Here is a 12816-nt window from a genome sequence, read left to right on the forward strand (position 1 = left end):
ATTTCAGTTATATTTTTCAACACCAGAATTTCTATTTGGTTCCTTTTTATGATTTCTATCTCTTGATATTCACTTTTTGGTGAGAATCATTCTCATACTTTATTTATACATGGTTTCCTTTAGTTCTTTGTACATATTTACAATTGCTGATTAATGTCTGTCAAGTAGATTCAAAATATGAACTTTCTCAGGGACAGTTTCTATCAACTGTTTTTTTTTTTTTGCTTCTGCACAGGCCATACTTTATTTTTTGCATGTCTTATATTTTTTGGTTGAAATCCAGACATTTCAGAGAGTCAAAATGTGGTAACTCTGGATATCAGATTCTTGCTCTACCTCTTCAACTTGGGTTTTTTGTTGGTGTTTTTCTGTTTGATGGCCTTCGTGAACAAATTCTGTAAAGCCTGTATTCTTTGTGCTGCCCCTGAAGTCTGCTCAGCTAGCTTAGTGGGTAGCTAATGATTAAAGAGATTTCTTAAATGTCCTGAATCAGTAAGTCTTACACTTTGCGCTGAGGGGTTCTCTGTGTGTTAAGACATGGCTCCAATATTTTAGCAGTTTACAACTCTGACTTTGCTCTCAGCTTCTGCTTGTGTAGATCCTCGATGTCAGCCTGAGATGAGAGATGAGGGCCTTCCCAGGTCTTTCCTGGGCTGTAAACAGCCCTACAAAGTACCCTATACTTACAGATTCCTGGGAATATGTTGAAACTTTTCAAAACCCCCTACGGACCTCTCATTCCTCAGATTTCCTTTTCAAGTATTCTGGTCAGCCTCCTGTTTGCTCCAACTCGCATTTCCACCCCGGGTAGCTGTGATGTTAGACTATTGCTGCTGATTGCTGATTTTCTATTTTTAAACAAATGCCCTGCTGCTGGGACTTTCCTCACCAAGCAAGCTCTGAGTCAGGTCAAATAAAGATAAGCCCTTAAAAGAACTTATCCAGGGAGCTGCCAGACAGGTCACATACTGACAGATTTCTGGGGATGTGGCTTTTCTGGGGAGCTCTAGGCATGTTTAGCCCCTCCAGTGGCTGACAGGCTGCTGGTTTTCTCAGTTACCGTGGTTTCGAGTCTGTTGGTTTTCAAGGTTATTGTGGAGCTGGGAAGAATGGGATGGGAATAGGGCAAATTAAAATGCCACAAAGCTGACAGATTCAGCCACTTTTCTTGAATAAATGCTCTTCACTGTTCCAAGTCTTTGGTTAATTTCCAGAATTTTAAAAATGTTATTTTTTGACAAAAAAATTTTTTTTTTTGGCCTGTGTTCTTGTTGCTTTTATGGAGGAGCTGATTTTCAGAGGTCCCTACGCTACCAATTCCAGAGTCCTTCTTCCATAAACACTAATTTCTGTCCTGTGTTGTAAAGTAATCATGTATTCAAGACCTGCTGAGCGATATTCAACTTTGGCCCCAGACTGCTATGCCTTTTGAGCTATCGATTTCCCTGCTTTTCCAGGTACCTTTTCCCTAAGAAGTTTTAGCCTACAGTCTTCCCATAATGGTCCCCGTCTCCTTGTTAATATGCTACTTCTAATATGCTGTGGGGCTAAAAAACAGCAAACTGGGTAGCGATGCTGGAATAGCTTTGGCTGGTCCATGGCAAAATGGCAACTCAGAAGTCACTTTGGCCTTCTCTCTCTTATGCTCTGAAAACGAGGTTTCTAGACACCTGAATTTAGAGGAAGTGAGTTGGTAATATCCAAATCAGGGGAGACAACGTTTCACAATACTCCTTGCTAAGTTTGATTATATCTATAGTAGTATACCTAATTTTGGGAAACATGTTTTAAGATGACTTTGACCAAACAGAAATTTCAAGGTAATAGTAACCAGGATGGAGAGTGGCCAAGTTCTGAAACTATTCTCTATGAGGAGTAGTTGGAATGACTGGTGGTACTTCATTGGGAGAAAGAAAAATCTGGGGAAAAAAAAGAAAAAAAACAAAAACAAAAACCCAAACTGCTGGAGTATAGGATAGGGCTGGTATGTAAACAAAATTATTCTGTCTCTCTCCACCATAATCATGCCAGTTGATTACAGGTTATAAACCAAAAGGCATAGGTTATAATGGGACAGGGGCTTCCCAGGTGGCACTTTTCCAGGTGGCAGGAGGTAAAGAACCCTCCTGCCAATGCAGGGGACATAAGAGATGTGGGTTTGATCCCTGGGTCGGGAAGATCCTCTGGAGGAGGGAGGGCATGGTGATCCACTCTAGTATTCTTGCCTGGAGGATCCTACGGACAGAGGAGCCTGGTGGGCTACAGTCCGTAAGGTTGCAAACAGTCAGATATGATTGAGGCGACTTAGCACGCATAACGGGACAGATTTTGACTCAGTGTAAAAGAAATTTCTAATAATGAGGATTGTGCAACAACGTACTTGAGTATTTACCATGTCTTGAGCCTGGGGAGACAAAACTACGTGAGAATTGCTGTTCTAGGGCAGCTTATATAGGGAAAGCCCCATCCTCAGTGACTAAACAAAGACCAAGTGACCACCTGTTAAGGATACTGTATTGGATAGGAGGCTGGATTATACGACAGCTAAGGTCGATTCTGACACTACCATTTTAAGGGTCTGAGATCTAGGGTGGAGTCCACTGCTACCCCTGTAGAGCTGGCAGATACCTGGGGCAAGATAAAATACTCAGTGTGAGTCTAGCTTCTCCAAGGAGTACAATATATTTTTGAACTCTTTTCTCTACCAAGGTCTCTTTATGGTCATTAAATTATGTTTGAAGTGGGAAGCAGGTTAATTTTGCTTTAGGGATTTACTGACACCTAGTGGTATAACATAGGTACCAATATAATGTTAGGTATCCAATGCTAAGTCGCTTCAGTCGTGTCGGACTCTGTGCGACCCCATAGACGGCAGCCCACCAGGCTCCCCCGTCCCTGGGATTCTCCAGGCAAGAACACTGGAGTGGGTTGCCATTTCCTTCTCCAATGCATGAAAGTGAAAAGTGAAAGGGAAGTCGCTCAGTCGTGTCTGACTCTTAGTGACCCCCTGGACTGCAGCCTACCAGGCTCCTCTGTCCATGGGATTTTCCAGGCAAGAGTACCGGAGTGGGGTGCCATTGCCTTCTCCAATAGGTATCCAATAGGTATCCAAAATGTTAGAAGACCATCATATATAATCATTATCAAAAATAAAAATATATAACAATAAAATACATAATTTATGTTATAAATGCATATGGTAATAAAAATGTATTAGTATTTCAAATTTTATTTTCAAAAAGAATTTAAAATTCTTTATATGTTATATTTTTATACTGAAATTTCAAACTTCAATATCTTGACTGATTTTATTTATAAGCAAACCTATAACCATTACTGTATCTTTTGTGTGTGTGCCTGTGTGCTCAGTTGTATCTGACTCTCTGCAGCCTCATAGACTGTAGCCTGGCAGGCTCTTCTCTGCATGGAATTTTCTAGGCAAGAATACTGGAGCAGGTGGCCATTTCCTCCTCCAGGGGTTCTTCCAGACCCAGGGATCGAATCTGCATCTCTTGTGTCTCCTGATTGGCAGGTGGATTCTTTACCACCAGCCGCCACCTGGGAAGCCAGTAATACCATATCTTTTAAGTCATATATTTCATTAATTATATTTTCAAGATTTAAGAAAAACAGAAAGTATCATCTAAATTATCAGTTTATTAAATTTTAATTTGTAAGTTGAAAGCACTAAAACAAAAAGGTAAATAGTTCCAATTCAAAGGGAGAATTATAGACATCAATCCAACAGCATTAACAGTAGTTTTTCATGATAGTGACACCTGATCTTTAACGTTTTTGTTTGGGTCTCTGACTGTGAACAAACTTGGAAAAGGTTGGTTCTGGTTAGATCTTGGAGCTATGGCAAAAAAACAATAGGTACTAACTGGTCTATGGGGAAATTAAATGCATATTTGGGCTTTTTCAGAATGCCTTTATTTTTAAAATTTTATTTTTTTGGCCACATTGTGTGGTATATGGGATCTTAGTTCTCCAACCAGGGGTGGAACCTATGGCCCTGCACTGGGAGCTTGGAGTCTTAACCACTGGACGGCAAGGGAAGCCCCCAGAATGCTTTTACGCTAAATAAACTGAGATAAATGGCTATGGCTTTTGAGCTCGAGAATACATTAAAATTTATACAAATTTATAGCAATTTATAAAAATTGCTGTGATTCACCTACAAACAAAAGAAAAAAGGAGAATGTATCAGATTTTGCATAGTAAATAAAGCATATGAAAGCTATATCTAAAAGTTGTAGATTAAAAACTTAGCTGATATGATTGATACGTTTTAACAACATTGACAACTAAATCAAAGTTTTAAGGTGAGAAGAAATGAGCACGATTAACCTTCTGATGATTATACCATAGCGTTTTGCTATGCTATGCCACTTCTCCCACACCCGTTACAAGTTTTAGAGGAATTATCATCTCCAAATACGACTTCTTTCTGCAAGACCTCCGCTCTCCCATCTGCTTTCAAAATAAACCAGTTCTTTTCCCTAACTAAAGGGGCAACCTCCGTGCATGTGGTGAACTCAAGACCAGCTGGTCTGGCTCTGGTGTCTGCTGCTGACCATGCCGTACTGCTGAGTGACTTCCCAGGCCACACCAGCATTCCTCAGCTCTTAGTGTTAGCTGAAGACAGAAAGGACCAGAACTCCTAAGAAGAACATGAGCAAATGTGAGCACAGATAATTCAGTTTCCACTCAATATTTTTCTTTTTCTACAGATAATGTATCACCAGCTTCTCCACGTTTTTTTTCACAGGGACAGTGTCCTAACCTCTTGATTATTTCTGTTTCTCTCTAGGATGGAATAGGCAGTTAAGCTTAACTAGCTTCAGTATGGGGGTCTACAGACTTAGGTTTCTTTAATAAACTGAATTAACTTATGGAATTATGGAACTCAGAATGAGAAGTTTAGCGAAGTATCTGCAAAGTGTTACTGTGAAGGAGGATTAGAATTGTAGAAGATAGTCAACCTTCACTCCATTTTGAAAGCATTCTTAAAATTAAAAAAAAAAAAAATTCCTGGTCTTATCACCAAAATTAGTATCTTGTAAATCTTAGGATGATCCACCGAGGCTTCCCTGGTGGCTCAGTGGTAAAGAATCCACCTGCCAATGCAGGAGATGGGGATTGGATCCCTGGACTGGGAAGATCCCCTGGAGGAGGACATGGCAACTCACTCTAGTATTTCTTGCCTGGGAAATCCCATGCAGAGAGAAGCCTGGCGGGCTCCAGTCCAAAGAGTTGGACACAACTGAGCAACTAAACAACAGCAGCAACAAATTTTAGGATAATCACAGACTGTTTAAGAAGATGGAACTAACTCAGCAATGAAAGGGGACAGATTGCATTTTTTAAAATGCTGTTAATTCAATAATTTATTTATTCTTTGTACCTCACAAAAGTGCAAGGTTGTTGAGAAGAAAAGGATAGTAGATTGGAAGGAAGGGGATCTGGGCTCCAGCTTTCATCCCATCACTTGCTAGGCTAGTCACTTTACCGAAAACCCCTTAGAATCCCTGAGCTGTGGTTTGTTCTCTCAGCCCTGCTTCGTTCAGCTCCACCGTGAGGCTGTAACTGCAGCCTCCTCGTGGTGCTCAGCACACAGCAGGCACTCAGTTAACACTTGCTGACTGAACAGACCAATGACTGATTGAAAACGAAAATAGAAACATCGTCACATCTATCTCAGAAGGGCTGCTCTGCCGTTAAAATGACGTAGGGATATAAAACGTGGGCAATTAGTTTGAGAATCATGAGAAGTGCTACCGAGACATACAGCGCGGTTCTTTTTACAAATGGAGAAAGATGTTCTTATGTATTTTTAATGCCACGTTTAAAAAGAAACTAAGGTAAATGTGTTAATGACTGCAAGCTATTTCAAACCAATACAGCTTATATATTTATAAATATTCTGAGAAAAATAGACTGTATCTATCTGAAGTCTCAGAAGACATCACTGATTAGAGATTAATATAACTTTCAGTTCAGTTCAGTCGCTCAGTCGTGTCTCTTTGCGACCCCATGGACTGCAGCATGCCAGGCCTCCCTGTCCATCACCACCTCCCGGAGCTTGCTCAAACACACGTCCATTGAGTTGGTGATGCCATCCTCTGTCGTCCCCTTCTCCTCCTGCCTTCAATCTTTCCCAGCATCAGGGTCTTTTCAATGAGGCAGTTCTTTGCATCAGGTGGCCAAAGTATTGGAGCTTCAGCTTCAGCTTCAGCATCAGTCCTTCCAATGAATATTCAGGACTGATTTCCTTTAGGATTGACTAGTTGGATCTCCTTGCAGTCCAAGGGACTCTCAAGAGTCTTCTCCAGCACCACAGTTCAAAAGTATCAATTCTTCGGCACTCAGCTTTCTTTATGGTCCAACTCTCACATCCATATGTGACTAATGGAAAAACCAGAGCTTTGACTAGACGGACCTTTGTTGGCAAAGTAATATCTCTGCTTTTAATACACTACCCAGGTTGGTCATAGCTTTTCTTCCAAGGAGCAAGCGTCTTTTAATTTCATGGCTGCAGTCACCATCTGCAGTGATTTTGGAGCCCAAGAGAATAAAGTCTGTCACTATTTCCATTGTTTCCCCATCTATTTGCCATGAAGTGATACGATCAGATGCCATGATCTTAGTTTTTTGAACGTTGAGTTTTAAGCCAGAGTTTTATATCTCTAATATAACTTTAGAGGTAAAAAATATCTATGATTTTCAATTCACCAAACAAGTTCAGATTAAAAAATCAAATGGCAATTACCTATAATACAGTTGTATCTGACCACATTCAAAAAAAAACATTTATATGTACTGATGTTGAAAAGTCTAAGATAGACTGTTAGGTGAAAATGCAAGTACTATAACCCACATATTGCCAGATGTTCAAATCTTTATCTCCAGAAATATCTTTAAAAAGGCCTGGAGGGTACATAGAATGGATGGATGGATGACACAGGCTATCTGAGGAGGGATCTTTAGCTTCATTGGTATTGCCTGAAATTTTTTAATAGCAGGAATGTGAACAAAGAGATGAGAGCTTTACTTGAATACTGAAGATGGAACAGGTAAGTGTTTAACTTTATACAGACGAGGGTATATTTCTTGGTATTTGCAAGGAGAGAGCACTGTGGCTTTCAGGAACCCAACCTTGAGGGATTCCTGCTTGGGGTAAATTAAACAGTTTTTCTACAGAGAAGAAAAGCTCAGTGGCTAACAGAACTGGTATCTAACATTAAATATCATACTTACTGAAAAAAGAGAAAGAAACTACAAAACTAAAGAAAAATGTATTAACGATATGTAGTGGTCATGGGACAACTAAGGAAAAATATATTGGTTATATAGTGGTGATGGAAGGAGTAAGGAAACAAATATTAGTTATATATACTGGAAGCTTGAAATTAGTTATATATATATATATATATTATATATAAGTTATATATAATAGGAAGCTTGAAATTAGACATAATTCTCATTAGAGTTACAGTATAGGTCCTAAAGAGTCTACTATTAAATAAATAAGGTTTCATTTAAAAAATTAGTTTTATTATTTCAACATATTTGATTTGCCAAGTCCATGAGACAAAAAGACACGCTGACTAAACACAACATAATTTCCATGAGCTGAGGGGACTCACGCATCATTACCTGATTGGCTGCAGTGCTGACTGGCTCCATGGCGCTGAGGCTCCCTCTATTGTGACAGCTCCTCCCTCTTGGAGGATTTCCTCATTTCTGTCAGTTCGTCATTTTCTTCTGCGAGCCGCCTCTCCTGGGACGACACTCTCTCCGCGTACCTTGCGTCGTACGGCGTTCTCTGTAGGGAGTCTCTGTCTGGAAGGGGTCTCTGGGCCTGGGATGCACCCTGATCCTGGGATTCAAAACCCACCAGGGGCTCTCTTGTTCCTCCGGGACCACCGAGTCCGTTCTCAGGCCTCACAGAGGCGTGCCTGCCCTCCTTCTGCTCATAGAGATTCAGTCTTCTCTCAACCACCTCACGAATCAACACTGAAAATTGTACGTACAGAAATCACAATGACTTTTCATATTTTAGGAGTTATAACACTTGCTTATAGATGAGTGTAAAATATTCACTAGGCCTTGTCCCTTCCCTGTATCATGACCTTTTATACAAAGTCAGCAATACATACCTTCTGTGCCACTTAATATGAATTCTATTCAATGCCTGTTTTAACAGAATATGATTGATAAAGTAATACAGAAGATGTTAATTCTGATCAAATTATAAAAGAACCAAAAATAATACTGAAGGTAAAAATAGGTACCTTTGTTAAATGGCACCCCACTCCAGTACCCTTGCCTGGAAAATCCCATGGATGGAGGAGCCTGGTATGCTACAGCCCATGGGGTCGCAAAGAGTCGGACACGACTGAGCGACTTCACTTCACTTTGCTAATAGAATTGATATACTGAAAATTTAAGAACCAAAACTGTAAAATTAACATCCTTTTTCTGTATGTTCTTCTTACTGAAAAATTTCAGAGATGACTTTTCAATAATACAAAAGAACTTACTGTCAAAAAAAAAAAAAAAAGAACTTACTGTCAAGCACCGTTCTTCCCACCATGCTGGACTCCATGGTTTTGTCAACTTCATTCATTAGCCATGGGAGGAATCCTATCTCAATATCTGTAATTTAAAAAGTTAATTTCATTAAGTGATTTTTATGAACCATTACAAACGGGAAGAATCTGTGCTTTCCCCTAACGTTACAGATATATCAGCCTTGTTTTCTTATTATAAAATGTCAAACAGACTTGTACAATATCACTTGTGCTGTCCAGTGTTCTCTCTATGTGGTCTGGTCCATTACGTTTCTATGAAGTATAAATGGTATTTGCAAAATTATGAGGCCTTCCCTGGAGTCAAAGCCTTCAGAACTGACTGTATAGGCACTGCGTGAGATGAAAGGAGCTGGGGTTATGGGGGATATCCATATGGGGATAGATATCCGGTCCATATTTCTTTCTACTCTCCAATATTCTCAGTAAACATTCTAAAATCTTTGTAACACACCTCTTATTAGTAATGGTACTTTCTTAAAACAACTATAATTGATTTTAAAATTTGGCCCAGAGATAGAAAGATTCCCTGATAGCTCAGTTGGGAAAGAATCTGCCTGCGAAGCAGGAGATCCTAGTTTGATTCCTGGGTCAGGAAGTTCCACTGGAGAAGGGACAGGCTACCCACTCCAGTATTCTTGGGCTTCCTGTGTGGCTTAGCTGGTAAAGAAAGATTCCAATTCAAAATAAAAATGGGCACAATATGAACTCAAACCATTAGCAGGATGCTTATTGTAACAGTTAATCTAACAAAAGACCTCCAACAAACCTCTTTCAACGGGATCATAAAAGTAGCCACCATCCCGAAGGCTGTCAAAAACTGATGGGAGGAGGTCGGCCAGGTAACGCTGTGCAAATGCTCGGGCCGCGATCTTCTGCGAAGTCTCGTTATGCTTGTGAACCACCTGCCATTGCTGCTGCTTCCGACGTTCCTGCCCAGAGGAAAACACCATCACAGGTGGCTGTTCAGCTTTATGTCTTCCCCAGATACCGATTCTTATGAGTGGGAGAATCTGTACTTATATTTGTATCCAAAAATGGACAGCAAGGTGTCTATGATCAGTTCGTATTTTTCACTAAGATTTTAATGAATTTCAACAGCTAAGTAGGTATTGAATTTAGAGGAGATGATGCTTAAGGTAAAATTCATTTCCTGATCCATTTTCAAGTAAAGTAATTTCAGGATATATATGTCTGACTAAAATCAAAGAATAATAATAGTTATCTGTATTTTTAATTAGTATTATAAAGTATTGCTGATATGAAAATTATAGTTGCTTAGACATCTTTGATTAAAAAACTCGGGCCAATAAATTGTCTCATTTATAATGATTCTTTGAATTTGTAAAGTTCTGAAAATTATAAAACCTTTTTGTTGCTGTTGCTATTTATAGATCAAATGAAATCTGTGAAGCTAATGAACTACCTTCTCTACTCCCATGCAGAAATGGGAACATTAATATATTTTCTAATTAGTCTACTTTCAAAGTTGAAGTAAATATAAATCTAGATGACTTGTATTCTTTGTTTTTTCATATTTCCTAATCAGATCAGATCAGATCAGTTGCTCAGTCGTGTCCGACTCTTTGTGACCCCATGAACCGCAGCACGCCAGGCCTCCCTGTACATCACCAACTCCCGGACTTCACTCAGACTCACGTCCATCGAGTCAGTGATGCCATCCAGCCATCTCATCCTCTCTCGTCCCCTTCTCCTCCTGCCTCCAATCCCTCCCAGCATCAGAGTCTTTTCCAATGAGTCAACTCTTTGCATGAGGTGGCCAAAGTATTGGAGTTTCAGCTTTAGCATCATTCCTTCCAAAGAAATCCCAGGGCTGATCTCCTTCAGAATGGACTGCTTGGATCTCCTTGCAGTCCAAGGGATTCTTAAGAGTCTTCTCGAACACCACAGTTCAAAAGCATCAATTCTTCGGCACTCAGCCTTCTTCACGGTCCAACTCTCACATCCATACATGACCACTGGAAAAACTATAGCCTTGACTAGACGAACCTTTGTTGGCAAAGTAATGTCTCTGCTTTTGAATATGCTATCTAGGTTGGTCATAACTTTCCTTCCAAGGAGTAAGCGTCTTTTAATTTCATGGCTGCAGTCACCATCTGTAGTGATTTTGGAACCCCCCAAAATAAAGTCTGACACTGTTTCCACTGTTTCCCCATCTATTTCCCATGAAGTGGTGGGACCGGATGCCATCATCTTCGTTTTCTGAATGTTGAACTTTAAGTCAACTTTTTCACTCTCCACTTTCACTTTCATCAAGAGGCTTTTGAGTTCCTCTTCACTTTCTGCCATAAGGGTGGTGTCATCTGTATATCTGAGGTTATTGATATTTCTCCCGGCAATCTTGATTCCAACTTGTGTTTCTCCCAGTCCAGCATTTCTCATGATGTACTCTGCATATAAGTTAAATAAACAGGGTGACAATATACAGCCTTGACGAACTCCTTTTCCTATTTGGAACCAGTCTGTTGTTCCATGTCCAGTTCTAACTGTTGCTTCCTAACCTGCATACAAATTTCTCAAGAGGCAGATCAGGTGGTCTGGTATTCCCATGTCTTTCAGAATTTTCCACAGTTTATTGTGATCCACACAGTCAAAGGCTTTGGCATAGTCGATAAAGCAGAAATAGATGTTTTTCTGGAACTCTCTTGCTTTTTCCATGATCCAGCGGATGTTGGCAATTTGATCTCTGGTTCCTCTGCCTTTTCTAAAACCAGCTTGAACGTCAGGAAGTTCACGGTTCATGTATTGCTGAAGCCTGGCTTGGAGAATTTTGAGCATTACTTTACTAGGGTGTGAGATGAGTGCAATTGTGCGGTAGTTTGAGCATTCTTCGGCATTGCCTTTCTTTGGGATTGGAATGAAAACTGACCTTTTCCAGTCCTGTGGCCACTGCTGAGTTTTCCAAATTTGCTGGCATATTGAGTGCAGCACTTTCACAGCATCATCTTTCAGGATTTGGAATAGCTCAACTGGAATTCTATCACCTCCACTAGCTTTGTTTGTAGTGATGCTTTCTAAGGCCCACTTGACTTCACATTCCAGGATGTCTGGCTCTAGGTCAGTGATCACACCATCGTGATTATCTGGGTCGTGAAGATCTTTTTTGTACAGTTCTTCTGTGTATTCTTGCCACCTCTTCTGAATATCTTCTGCTTCTGTTAGGTCCATACCATTTCTGTCCTTTATCGAGCTCATCTTTGCATGAAATGTTCCTTTGGTACCTCTGATTTTCTTGAAGAGATCCCTAGTCTTTCCCATTCTGTTGTTTTCCTCTATTTCTTTGCATTGATCGCTGAAGAAGGCTTTCTTATCTCGTCTTGCTATTCTTTGGAACTCTGCATTCAGATGCTTATATCTTTCCTTTTCTCCTTTGCTTTTTGCTTCTCTTCTTTTCACAGCTATTTGTAAGTAAGATGGTAGGTGTTCCAAGAGGGAATCAGAGGGCAAACACACTGAAACCATACTCACAGAAAACTAGTCAATCTAATCACACTAGGACCACAGCCTTGTCTAACTCAATGAAACTAAGCCATGCCTGTGGGGCAACCCAAGACGGGCGGGTCATGGTGGAGAGATTTGACAGAATGTGGTCCACTGGAGAAGGCAATGGCAAACCACTTCAGTATTCTTGCCTTGAGAACTCCATGAACAGTATGAAAAGGCAAAATATTTCCTAATAGTAAGTAATATATATTATAAAAAATGAAGAATACAAGTCATTAAGATTTATATTTGCTTAAACTTTGAAAATATTTCCTAATAGTAAGTAAGGGCTTCCCAGGTGGCTCAGTGGTAAAGAATCTAACTGATCAGCAGGAGACGTGGGTTCAATTCCTGGGTCAGGAAGGTCCCCTGGAGGAGGAAATGGCAACCCACTCCAGTACTCTTGCCTGAGATATTCCATGGACAAAGGACCCTGACAGGCTGCAGTCCAAGTCAGACACGACTGAGCATGCACACACCACCAAACAGTAAATAAACAAATTTAACTTTTCTTTGATAAAAACTTCACCAATTATTTCAACAAAGCTGATTTTGTTAGGATTCACCTTATACTTGTGAACATACAATCGTGCATTTGCACAATCCTTATCAACAGACCCGTGCTCTTTACAAAGTTACTCATTTTGGAGGAAAACTGAAAGTCCATCTGACTAGGTTTGGAGTAGAATGTTCTGACAACTCAGCTATTCGTGTGGGA

General features: G+C 40.1%; 1 protein-coding gene across 6 annotated transcripts in view; it reads right to left on the minus strand.

Annotated features, from left to right (window-relative positions):
- RSPH3 (radial spoke head 3 homolog) overlaps positions 1-12816 on the minus strand; it is a 40671-nt gene that overhangs the window by 16299 nt on the left and 11556 nt on the right. For 5 of the 6 annotated variants that reach the window (XR_003512695.1, XR_003512694.1, XR_003512696.1 and 2 more), the window contains exons 6-8: positions 9364-9526; positions 8575-8661; positions 7660-8019 (exon numbers count right to left, since the gene is read on the minus strand). Coding sequence is in view for 3 of the 6 variants with exons in the window: in XM_027551956.1 (XP_027407757.1) it covers positions 7706-8019; positions 8575-8661; positions 9364-9526 (564 nt within the window). In the remaining 3 variants the exon portion in view is untranslated. Of the gene's footprint in view, positions 1-7535; positions 8020-8574; positions 8662-9363; positions 9527-12816 lie in introns of those variants that run through there. The other variant, XM_027551954.1, reaches the window with a different exon arrangement.

Source organism: Bos indicus x Bos taurus, chromosome 9 (genome assembly GCF_003369695.1).
Source record: "Bos indicus x Bos taurus breed Angus x Brahman F1 hybrid chromosome 9, Bos_hybrid_MaternalHap_v2.0, whole genome shotgun sequence".
NCBI lineage: Eukaryota > Metazoa > Chordata > Mammalia > Artiodactyla > Bovidae > Bos > Bos indicus x Bos taurus.